The 12,802-nt window shown below is 45.0% G+C and overlaps 1 protein-coding gene across 11 annotated transcripts in view; it reads left to right on the forward strand.

Annotated features, from left to right (window-relative positions):
• Nucleotides 1–12,802, forward strand: part of EVI5 (ecotropic viral integration site 5) — a 363,365-nt gene that overhangs the window by 23,680 nt on the left and 326,883 nt on the right. For all 11 annotated transcript variants that reach the window (XR_004536596.1, XM_033916075.1, XM_033916071.1 and 8 more), the window contains exon 2: nucleotides 9,361–9,590. Coding sequence is in view for 10 of the 11 variants with exons in the window: in XM_033916075.1 (XP_033771966.1) it covers nucleotides 9,361–9,590 (230 nt within the window). In the remaining variant the exon portion in view is untranslated. The remainder of the gene's footprint in view (nucleotides 1–9,360; nucleotides 9,591–12,802) is intronic.

Raw genomic sequence — 12,802 nt, forward strand, 5'->3', positions numbered from 1 at the left:
TCTTGGAGGGGGTTTACTATGCTGCGGATAATCTCTATGATCTTTTCATGGTTCTGAGCAAGGTCTCTGCTTATACGATTTCCGCCTGTAGAATGCTCTGGATTAGACAGTGGGCGGGAGACTCGGCCTTTAAAGCGATCCTAAGTAAACTTCCCTTCAGAGACAGTTACTATTTGGCAAGGGCCTAGACAATCTCAGGGCCTTTCCCCCTAGGGTGGGCCGTTTCCCATAAGGTGGGGAGCAGGCTGTCAGGCTGGACACTATCAGGCTTGGACACAGATCTCTTCAGATCAGTGGGTGCTGGAAGTCATTGGATAGGTACAAGCTAGAATTGTACTGGCCCCTCCCGGAATTCCTTCTCACTTCTTTGGCAGGGAAACCAGAAAAGGTGGCCTGGGTGCAGTTGAAGATTCAGAAGCTTATTGCTCTAGGTACCACAAGGAGAACAGAGCTTGGGCAGATACTCCATATATTTCATCGTGCCCCAAAAAAGACTCAGTAGACTGGAGACCAATTCCGGATCTAAAGTCAGTCAATGCAACCCTCAAGATTTCCCGCTTCCGCATGGAAACAATGTGGTTGGTCATTGCCTCAGTTGTGCTAGGGGAGAATACCTTGCCTCTATGGACCTCACAGAGGCACACGTGCATATTCCCATCTTTCTGTATCACAGAAAGTTCTTGAGATTCCATATTCTGGACAACATTTCCAATTCTCTGCTCTTCCCTTTGGCCTAGCAGCAACTCTATGAACTTTTACTATTTTGGGGGCTGGAGGGGGGGAAGGGGGTTGTTGTATCAGGAGCACGACTTTGGAGGTTGTCAGGTGGAGTACAGGAGCTAATTTTTTTTTTTTTGTCGACAACTTTTTTTTGCCGGTTGGTTGAGAGTGCTGGTTAATTGAATACCAGTGGTAGTGGTAGTGGTTGTGGTAGCGCACCTCCGCAAGGCAGGAATTCAGGTACATCCTTACCTAGACAATTGGCTCATAAGAGCACCTTCAAGGATTGAGGGAGTGATAGCGGTAGAGCAAGTGATCCAGCTTCAATAGATGTTGGGTTGGGTAGTCAATTTGATCTCAACTTGGGCTCTGGAATACCTGGAAATCTGTATTGAGATGGCACAGAACAGGGTTTTCCTCTTGGAAGCAAGTAAAATGAAGTTCTTTAGGCAAATTCAGGAGATTCGCGGCTTGCAGGCCCTCATAGTGTGACAGTTAGTTATTTAAACTACTGGAATCCATAGTAGCCATGATAGATGTGGTTCCCTGGGCAAGTGCACACTTGCGCCCACTTTAGGAGTCACTCCTCTCAAGGTGATCTCCAAGCAGACACTCTGGACCTCCCGCTGCCATGATCGGGCAAGGCATGGAGCAGCCTGGACTGGTGGCTGGAGCCACAGTCCTTCAACAGGGTATGCATCTCCCAGTGGACAGTCCTGAAAATGGATGCTTGCCTATTCAGCTGGGGAGCTCATTGCGAGGGATTCCCGCTACAAGGGCAGTGGTTCCCATCTCAGACCTCTAAGCAGTTGAGATGGGCAGTGGTCCCCATCTCAATTGCTTAGAGCTGAAAGCAATACAATTAGCTCTACGAGCCCTAGACAGCACCCCAGAAGGAATGGCAGTCTGAGTCATCTCAGACAATGCGACTGCAGTAGCCTATGTAAACAGGCAAGGAGGCACCATCCTTATCCACCTGGATATGGTCACTTTAGGTGCTGGTCTCCCCCGATATGCTGCATTTGTAAGCACGAAGAGGTGATCAGACAGCCATAACTCGATCACCTCCAAGTATTGCATCAAAATTCATCGCACATCCAGAAATTTCAAAATATCTGTTTTCTTCACTCCTGTAAATATGAAAGCTGGGAGTCACACCACCTGGTTCATGTTAAAACTGGACATGACTTTCGGTAGGAAGGAAGGGACCATTCGACTCAAGACGCTATCCTCTGAGATGCAAAGAAAGGATTCCCTGCAGGACAGAGCCTGGAACTTACTGACATCCCAGTCATTAAGAAAACTGTCTTAACTGTCAGATCAATCATGGATGCCTCTTCCAAAGGTTCATATGGGACCTTTACAAATGCCTGCAAGACCTGATTAAGATTTGAAGACAGGAAAGGCTGTTGCACTGGAAGGCGAAGATACAAGGCTCCCTTCTAAAATCTGTTGGACTTGTTGGACTGTGCTCTGAAGCAAGAAAGTCTGACTTTCTATACCTTGAGGGAGCTAACTGCCAGGCCCTTCTCCAGACCTTCCTGCAGGAAGATGAGCACTACCGAAACTGATGCAATCACTGGGTCCAAACAGTTTTGCTCACACCAGGTTCTGAAACACTTCCAGGCCTTCGGCCGCTAACGTGGACTGTTTCTTAGCCCTCAGAAGCGTGGCAGAAATCTTCAGAGAATAATAGCCTTTATTTTCTAAGACTCTGCATTCAAGAGCCATGTTTAAAGGCCAAAGCGCTCCAGATCCTCCAGGGAAATGGGACCCTGTGAGAGAAGATTTGGATGACAAGGAAGCCTGATAGCCACTTCTCTCTTGCAGACGTACTAAGTCAGCATACCACGGCCATCTCTTCCAGTCTGAAGCTACCAGGATCACTTGACCTGGATTCTTCTGACTCGTTGACGCACTCTGCTGCCTATCATTGGCCATGGAGGGAACACATACACGAGCTCCTCCACAGGCCAGGCCTGGACTAGAGCATCCAGCTCAGCACTTCTGGGTTCGTACCTTCGACTGAAAAAATGAGCTGACTTTTTGTTGGATGCTGAGGCCATGAGGTTGAACTTCGGATGCCTCCCAGCGCCTGACTATGCAGACTAAGGCTCTCCAAGTGAGAGAGATCACTCCCAAGGATGCAAGGTCTACCCACTTAGGAAGTCCACCTGCACATTCTCCACCCCCAGCTCCGTAAGCCAGTGAGATGGCCAAGAGATGGGCTTCTGCCCACTGGAAGAGCAGGCAAGCTTCCAAGTTCGGCAATGTATCACCTGGCAGAGGAAAAGCCCTGCTTGGGGGCTGTCCAGAAGCAGCCTATTATGATGCTTCCTCTGCTCAACAGCTTCCTCCTGCTTTGAGTAAATGAGAAGGAGGGAAGGTTGTCAGAACTGCTCTACTGCTTCAGGGGGGGGGGGGGGTTGTCAGAACTAGCTGCTGCTGCTTTGGGGGTGGAAGGGAATGTTGTCAAAACTGGCTGTAGCTTTGGGTACTGGAGGGAGGGAGATTTGGGCTGTCTTGATGCTTTGGGAGCCTGAGGGAGGGAGATTTGTGGCTGCCTTGATATTTTGGGGGCTGGAGGGAGGGAAGGGGGTTGTTGTATCAGGAGCACGACTTTGGAGGTTGTCAGGTGGAGTACAGGAGCTAATTATTATTATTTTTTTTTTTGTCGACAACTTTTTTTTGCCGGTTGGTTGAGAGTGCTGGTTAATTGAATACCAGTTAACTGGGATTCTACTGTAGTTGCACTAAGGAAGCAAGATTTAATAGCAAGGCTCCTCTTAGATTAATAGGATATCAAAATAAGTATCAAGGGGTCTGTCTTATGGTGCACAGCTTTTAAGACCAAGCATAATGATTTAATTGAGTTTTTCACTGTCAGATAGTATAGACTGAGAACATAAAACAGAGGTAATATGACTATATCTGTTCTCATTAACAGTCTGGCTGCTGTGTTCTGAATCAGTTGTATACACTGTAATTGTTTCTTCAGCAATACAGAATACCGATAATTAAAATAATCAAGTCGATAGGTAATTAAAGCATGCATCAAATTATGCCTGATGTCTCCTTTTTTTCACAATTTCCTTTAGATAAGCCAGTGTAACATGCTGGTATTTAATAACAGTTTGGCATAATGCATTGTTGGCACACTGTTGCTATGCTCATAGGAATAAAATAGGCTATGTGGCTGGCAGTGCATGTTAACTGTTGGTTAAAAAGTCCTCCCATTTTGAAGCCCCAGTTGGCATGTTGGGATGCTGTTATATTCCCAAATATTTCTTATTGGATTCCATGCTTCACATAAAGCTTGCTCAAGGGAACTGCAAGATTACTGATTCTTTGCCCACAAGCTTTGGAAGGTTGCCTTGGAGCTCCCCTGAGGTTCTGGTTCTGGTTCTGCATTAATTTTGAAAGGACACTGAATATAAATTTAAACTTTTGCAACCTCCTTCACTAGGAAAAATTAAACTTAGAGTACCTGATAATAAAAAATTGTACACTTCTCTGAACTTCTGCAAGATATAGGATAGTTTATCCCAGGACAAGCAGGCAGCATATTCTCACATGTGGGTGACATCATCTATGGAGCCCCAGCAAGGACAGCTTTAAAAGTGCATTGCCTCTTTAAGAACTTAAGAAAGTTCACGAACTGCCTGCACCACGCTTGCGCGAGTGCCTTCCCGCCCGATGCAGGCTCGTGGCTCCTCAGTTCTTAGTTTTCCGCAGAGCTAAGCAGTCATTCTCTGAATGTTGTTCAGTTTTTTGCTATTTGCCTTCCCGCTCACACATTTTTTTTCTTTTATTCTTAACTTATTTTAAAATTTACTTCTTAAAAAAAAAGAAAGTAAATGAGGAACATTTTTTCCTCTTTTTTTTTCCTTGGAGGCTTCGCCCGCTGAGTCCTTAATTTTTCCTAAGCCACCGATTTGGCTAAAGTGGTCTTTTCGACCTTTTCAGGCTGCTAATGGTCTTAAAAAAAATGCTGCAGGTGGCCAAGGCCAATTTCTCTTTCGACATACAGTCTCAACCCAGAACATCAGGTGGAACTTGTGCCCAGAGTACTACCCTGCAGAAATGTTCGATAATCAGCCTGGAAACTTCAACAGGAAAGATTGTATGGGACTGGCATGGGCATTGAACAGACTTTGCAACCTTCGTCATCGAAGACATCGACATCAGCGTCAGGAGACATTGCTCCGCTGGTAAGCCTTCCGGCTTGCCTCAACCTCGAGGTGTGTATCCTCATTGAGGTCACCCTCTTTGCGGCAAGCCATGATACCAGTGGTACTGGCAAATAAGTCAGAGGTACTGGTGCTTCAGAGGCCACCAGCTTCCTAGCCGGCATCACAGTTCATTTTTGCATCAAGTCTCTTGATGCCGACCAAGCAGCGATGACCGCCTTCCAGCTTGCCTCAACCTCAAGGGCAAGCTGTGGCACTGATGGTACCGGCAAATAAGCCAGAGCTACTGATGCTTTTCTTCTGGGAATAGCTTGATGCGCTGTTCTGAAGGAATTTGGGTGATGCATGTAAATTGCGTATCCCAGTATCACCTCCCTCTGTACTGGTTCAACCTAAGCATATGGCTACCAGGTTCTATGGTACTGCAGCTGGTTCTCTGGAGTGACATTGATGTTCCATGTCTAGGTATTGATCCTCTCATCACCAGTCCAGTTCTTCATTGATGATCCAATGAGCATCGTTCCTCCTTGCATTCTTCAAAGAGAAAACATTGCTCTCTCCTGTTCTTCAAAGAGAAAACCAGCTTTGCATCATACTTCTTCCTACTCATCGAACCGGTACCGTACTCGAAGAAGGCATTGATCTTCTCGATGCTTTTCTTTGCCAAGGCCTTCATATCCTTCTGACTTACAGTCTGATTCAACTGAGGACTTCTCTGATTCAACAACAGAGGTTTATGACACTCCTTTGGGAAAAGTCTTCATACCAGTGTCCACCAATGGCTAAATCTTCTACTGAAAGACTTTCTTTCACTATAGTTATTAGGCAGTTGCTGAAAGAGTACCACTTGAGCTAGAAGCTGATTCTGCCTACAGTACTGAATGGAGGGCTTAGATTCTGATCAGCCTCCTAAAGAACTTCTCAAAGAGACCATTCATAAGAACTAGGAAATGCCCCTTACCAGGCGGCGTAGAAGGCTCGGTGTGAGGCCACCAGAGCAGAACCGAAGACGTCACTTACAGCAGTTTGATGAGGCTTCCCATTTACTATAGGCTACACCACGCAAGCGATAGTACACCAGTAATAAGGCTCCTGAGGCAGGCCATATTGGCCGAAACACAAGCATGCCGAGCCATCGCACATATTTCTACAATTGCAGAATAAAGTTGCACACCAACATTTCTGCACATCTCCACTGAGGTTTGTTTGTTTCTAAGGAGGAATCTAACATGGGTGTAGAGTTTGTAAAGTTGGATTCCTCCACATGGTATTCAGCAATCAACTTTACAAGCTTCAAATGAGTTGCAACTAATCCAGGATTCCACCATGAGGCATAGAGCCTGTAAGGTGGCTCTTTCCTGTTGTTTCGATACAATTATACATGAAATGGCGGGATCTAACAGTTGTGTAGAGCCTGTAAGTTAGATTGCCACCATCTTTGAACCTTCCACTGTTTTTTCCTCGAAGCAGGATCAACCAGGTTTTTTCTTGCAACATGTCTTCCACTGTTCCATCAATGTTTATGCAGTACCTTCTCCATCAGTGGTTATACAGTACCTACATCCATTTACTTTAAGTCTTTTCCCTATACCTGTGTTCCTTAAAGAACATTCACCACACCACACCACTTTTACTCCATCTTCTTTTGATTCCAAAAGCCTGGAGGTTTGGGAGTGGCTGTAGGGGAGGAGGAGGCCACTACATTAAAAAAAAAAAAAAATAATAATTTGTGAATGACTTTCTCTTCACTTAACATTATGCCTCCAGATCATCCTCCAAGATAATCTTTTCAAGTCGTCTCTTCTTCTCTGGAGATGGTATCTCTTCTTCTCATCAAAAGAAAAGTTTCACCTCTGTAGAGGAACCAGTTTTTTTTTTACTTCTGGTATTTCCTCATCCTAAAAGGGAAGAAAGGTCTATGGCCTCCTTTCCCTCCTCCCCTCCCAGCAGCATCTCTCCTTCTCCTTCCCTCCAGGTCCAGTAGCAGCTGCCCCTTTTATTCCCTTGTCCAGCAGCTTCCCAGCTTCCTTTCCCTCCTCCCCTCCCAGCAACATCTCTCCTTCTCCTTCCCTCCAGGTCCAGTAGTAGCTGTCCCTTTTTTTCCCTTGCCCAGCAGCTTCCTAGCCTCCAACAGTGGCTTTCTCCCCTCCCAGCAGCTGTCGGTACTTTCCAGCGCAGCGATTCAGGAAGGCAGCCTTTGGGGTTGCCTCTGATGATGCAACTTCCTCTTTCCTCAGAGGCAGCGCGACCCATCAAAGAACCCAAGGCTGCCTTCCTGAATCGCTGCGCTGGTAAGTACAGCTGCTGGGAGGGGAGAAAGCCACTGTTGGAGGCTATCCATGATCTCCCCAACCCTGCGTGGACTTCAGCTCGTTGATCTTGCTGGTCCTGTGTGGACCGGCAGGAAATTGCAGATGTCAATCTCGCTGGCCCTGCACTGACCTGCAGGAATTTTCTGCAGACCGGCGGTTGAAGAACAGTGCTCTAGATTAGATTAGATCTAAAAGGTAGATGGCATTTAATGTGAGCAAATGTAAAGTGATGCATGTAGGGGGAGGAACCCAAACTATAGCGATGTGATGCAGGGTTCTGCATTAGGAATCGCTGCCCAGGAGAATAATTTAGATGTCATCATTATTGATACATTGAAACCCTCTGCTCAATGTACAACAGAAGCTAAGAAAGCAGATAGAATTATTAGGAAAGGAATGGTAGACAAAAACTGAGAATGTTATAATGGTTTTGTATTATTCCATAGTACAATTCTGGTCATTGCATCTAAAAAAAAGATGTAGCAGAATTAGAAAAGAAACAGAGAAAGACAACAAAGGTGGTAAGAGAATAGGATGACTTCCCCATGAGAGAAGGCTAAAGAGGCTAGGGTGCTTCAATTTAAAGAAGAGATGGCGGAGGAGAAAATCATGAGTGGAGTGGAATGAATAAATGTGATTGTGAATCACTTTTTCAAAAAATACAGGGACTAGGTGTACACAATGAACCTGCTAAGTCAGTGTTTCACAAACTTTGTCGAGTTGTGGCATACATCCGAAAGTGTGCAGATGTTGACGCAATGAGGTCAAATGCATGCTTGAGATCATCATATTGATGTCCACACATGCGCAAAGGCCCTCCAGAAAGACTCTGAAGCACCAGTGGAGGGTGCCAGCAGGGAAGACGTGCGGAGAAAAGAGGAGCTGGCACCGGCTGATTGCCTACAGGATGTACTTTTCTTTGAATTTTGTGTTATCTTTTCTATTTTAATAATTGTTTACTCAGGTACTTTAAGCTAGATTGTGAGCCTTCGGCTCAGATAGGGAAGTTCTAAGTACCTGTATTGTACTGTATTGTAAACCGCTTAGATCTGTAATATGTTTAAGCGGTATATCAGATATTAATAAAACATAAACATGTGCCTCTCGCCACGAAAGGCACGTCCTGTAGGCACTCAGCTGGCGCCGGCTCCTCTCCTCCTCCCCAATGTCTCGCGGCACACTTGAAATCTCAAGAGGCACAAAGTTTGCGATACACTGTACTAAGTAGTAAATTTAACAAATCAGAGAGAGTATTTCTTCACTCAAGATGTAATGATTTGGAATTTGTTGCCAAAACATGTGATAAAGTTTTTAAAAAAGGGTTGGGCAAGTTCCTAAAAGAAAAATCCATAAACTGTTGTTAAGGTTCACTTGGGAAAATCCATTCCTTTTTCCTGTGATAAGCAGCATGAAATCTATTTTACTGTTTTGAGATCTTGCCAAGTACTTGTGACCTGGATTGGCCACTGTTAGAAACAGGATACCGGACTTGATGGACATTTGGTCTGTCCTATTATGGCGATGCTTATGTAATTATGAAATACAATGCATTCAGTAAAAGCAATGCTCTCAAAAAGACATGTTATAAATCTTTTATTATAGCATATTACATAATATGATGAGAAATACAGAGAAAAATTGAACTGTAGTTACCAACTTGCTGGCTGTGATTGCTCTGGCTGCTGCTTTGCTGACTTACCTAAGTAATGGAAGAAAATCACTTTGTCTTATTTTCTATTAGGTTTAGGGACGAGCTATATAATTGTATGTTTTTACTTAATTGATGTATTGACATTAATGTTCATAGAAGAAGGTTATATATAAGTGTAAATATGTATTAAACTTTTTTTTTTGGTTTGGCATGCCTGTTGTAAGCTTTTCAATCATTCTGTCAAAGTCTTAACTGAAGATATTAGTCTGCAATATTTTTTAGAAATATACCAGGATTTTACTGATTAGTGGAGCACTGGCATATAAACATTTTGCAATTTTTGGCTTTTATTTCATTGACTAATTATGTCATGTTTTGGAACTATTTTTATTAAATAGCACTTTGTCTTATGATGTTTGTTAGAATTCAAAAATGTAAATCACTACAATTATGGTTTTTATATACAATACACCTGTCATCTTTTCAGGTGGCGACAGACAAGGTTGCAGAAAAGCTAAGTTCTACTCTCTCATGGGTGAAGAACACAGTCTCGCATACTGTCAGTCAAATGGCCAGTCAGGTGGCAAGTCCATCAGCTTCATTACATACTACATCCTCATCTACCACCCTGTCTACCCCAGCACACTCCCCTACATCAGCAGCACAGCTAAGTCCAGATGAGGTTGAGCTATTGGCAAAGTTAGAGGAACAAAACAGGTCAGTAGCTCATACTGTCTGGATTTTTTTTTTACTCTTTGAAGAATATTTTAAAATACTTAAAGCATGTTATGATTTTAAGAATAGATTTTGGGAATCCAGTTAACACTGGTCAATGCCTATGCTCCTAATGAAAGCCAAAGAATATTTTAGAAGGTGCTGGGGAAGCTGCTCACCAATGATTTGGATGGGGCTTTATTAGTGGCAGGAGATTTTAATGTTGTTTTAAATCCTACACTAGACAGGTCAAATATAACCTTTAGCTCTAAAGGGCATAAATGTAGAAAATTAAAGATACTGATGCAAGATTTTAAACTCACAGATGTTTGGAGAGCCTGAAATGCTACTACCAGAGACTATTTCTACCATTCTGCTGTCCACAACATCTAGTCTCACATAGATATGATCTTGGCAGGGGTTCCGATTAGCTAAATTCTATGATTCTAATCTGAAAAATATAGTTCTTGTACAATCTTGCTCTATTCCTGGACAAGTGGGTTACGCATCCCATGTCGTGAGACAGCTTTTAGGATGCCTCATTTCAACAACTTTTTCAGACCCTCCCCTCTTACCTCAGGACTGTTCTCAGACTTCCAGTTGCTTTCCTACAAGCAAGACAGTAGGAGCTAGTCTTCTGCTCATGTTTATTTTTTCTTCAAATCAGTATTTTTACGTTCTTGGGTCTTCGTGCTGCAGAAGTTCCCAGCGGGGACAGCTCTGGCTGCGGGAGATCATAGACTGAGGATAAAATCTGTTTCCAGAGGGTTGGCCGCCTGGCAGTGCACCATCTGGACAGTCTGCACTTTCAGATTGGGACTCAGGGACCGTTCCCTTGGAAGCTGACTCACCCCAGGTTTGTCCCCTAGTGGGTTTAAGTGTAGGCTTTGTGGCTCTGTGGAGGTATGCCCGGGATTGGAGCCGACTGCGTTCCTCTGCAAAGTCATGTCTGCATTGTGTTCCATGGGTGGCAGAGGTCCCTGGCTGTTGGACTTGGGCCAGAGGGGCATTCAGAAGACCAGCAGTCCAGTTGCAAGGCTCATTGAGGTAGAGGGTCTCCCTGTAAGCTGTTTCAGCTTTCCTTACTGCAGCTTTCAGCACAGCATGACACAATGAGTACAGATCTGACAGCCTAGTACAGTGATTTGGGGGGGGGGGGGGGAGCAGGGTGTCTTTAAAAATGAGTTTTGGGCAGCTTGGGAATTAGCCCTAGTCTGTCCTACTGCTAAAATCCTACAATTGCTGTGTTTTGGGGGTTTCTGTTCTTTTCCTGGGGGGAGGGGGGGTTCCTGAAAATTACACTCGCGGTAGCCATCTTGGATTTTCCAAATTTGAATTTAAAGCTATTTTTTGCCTCTACAAGTTTCGTTTTTGCACGAAAACTGCTCAGATGGACTCATCAAGGCAAGATACTCCAGATTCATGCCCTGTTTGTGGTGGATGGCTGTCTGATGAGCAGTCTTGTTCCAAGTTTTCTGTGGTGTGGGAGGGAGGCGAGACTTCATCAGCCCAAGTTCCTTTGACCCCTGAAGGGGGTCCTGCCACTCACTCCAGCTGAGGTCAGTCTAAAAAGTTGAAATTGGCCCCCGGGGACAGTGTGTTTGAAGCCCCGGCGAAACACAGCCATGATTTGGCGTCTAAGGGGCAAAAATCCTCCAAAAATTTTAGAGAGTTCTCAGCTGCTGCCCCAGACAAGGGGCTTTCCCCAGAATTTATTAACATATTCTACCAGGCTTGTTTACCAAGAAAAAGGCGCCCTCTGTGCTGCCTCTGGCATCCTTGCTGGCTATGGGAGTTTCCCCTTCCCAGGACATGGGTCTTAAGTCCAGTTTTCCTGAGTTGTCCAGGGTTGTTTCACCAGCTGATGACACGGATGAACAGGATGACTTGACGATATCATTGCTTACTCAGGCTGGCACCACCACTGTAGGGGATGTTGCGGGTCTCGTCGATCTCTAAGATCCAGATCCAGGAGAGGTTCTGGATCTGGGTGAGGAGATTCTTCAAGCCCCCGGCTTTGGTCAATCTAATTTCCGAATCCCTCCAGGAGTTGAAATTAGAGGTTGAGCAGTCAGCAGTAGCAGAATGATCTCTTATGAGTAGCACAAAGCCACAGTCTTCGTCTTTCCCTGATCATATATTGTCAAGATGCTCATGGACCACTGTGAGGCACTGAGAGTCACTAGAGCCATGTCCAAGCTCTGTCCGATGGTGGACGCTTTTAACAAGCATTTTGCTTCCCCAAAAGTGGATTCCTCAGTGGCACAGGTCACCAAATGTACTTCTCTCCCAAGTGATGAAGAAGTTGTGCTGAAGGACACAAAGGACCGTAAAGTTGATTTTGTCCTCAAATGACTCTGGCTATGCAGCTTCCAAGCTGAAAGCATCATTGGTTGCTTCCTTGTGACCAGAGCTTGTCATTCTAAGCTATGCCATGATCCTGCCAGGATATCCCTATTTTAATTTCAGGCATGGATTATGTGGTGGACACTTTCTATGATCTCTTCAAAGTGCTGAGCAAGCTCTCGGCATACTCTATTTTGGCACACAGGATGTTGTGGATCCGGCAGTGGTCCGGTGACTCTTCTTTTTAAGTGACCTTGAGTAAACTACCTTTCAGAGGACAATTGCTGTTCGTTAAAGGTCTAAATGATCTCATGGCTAGACAGTAGGACCTGGTCCTCTCGAGATCCACGGCATCCTAGCTTTTGTTTCTTCTGACATTCCCGTCGGTACTAGGGGGCTCCTCAAAGCAGCGTTCCTTTCATTCAGCCAAACAGTGGTTTGGTGGTTTCCGGCACCAACAGTTTCTACCCTAAGAAACAGTTCTGACGTTAGGCAGATCAAAGGGTGGCTCTTGGCCTTCCTGGCAGAATTGCCATCCATCACCTCCAACTGCTGGGTCTTGGATATTCTTCGCGATGGCCACAAACTCGAGTTTTATTGGCCCCTGTCAGAGCTCTTTCTGGACTCCCTGAGATTCAGGTTTTAGGATTATGGATTCCAGCGTGTTTCTACGCACTGTTCCTTCATTTCTCTCGAAGGTGCTCTCTAGCTTCCACATCAACCAGAAGGTCTAACTTCCTACCTTTGTTCCCTCTGGTTTGAGGGAGCAGGACTGGGTTACAGTTGCTTGATGTGCGTAGGTTTTTGTTGAGGTACTTGAAAGTCACAAACAAGTTTCGGGTTTCCGTCCACCTGTTTGTACTGTCCAT

Source organism: Geotrypetes seraphini, chromosome 12, assembly GCF_902459505.1.
Source record: "Geotrypetes seraphini chromosome 12, aGeoSer1.1, whole genome shotgun sequence".
Classification (NCBI taxonomy): domain Eukaryota; kingdom Metazoa; phylum Chordata; class Amphibia; order Gymnophiona; family Dermophiidae; genus Geotrypetes; species Geotrypetes seraphini.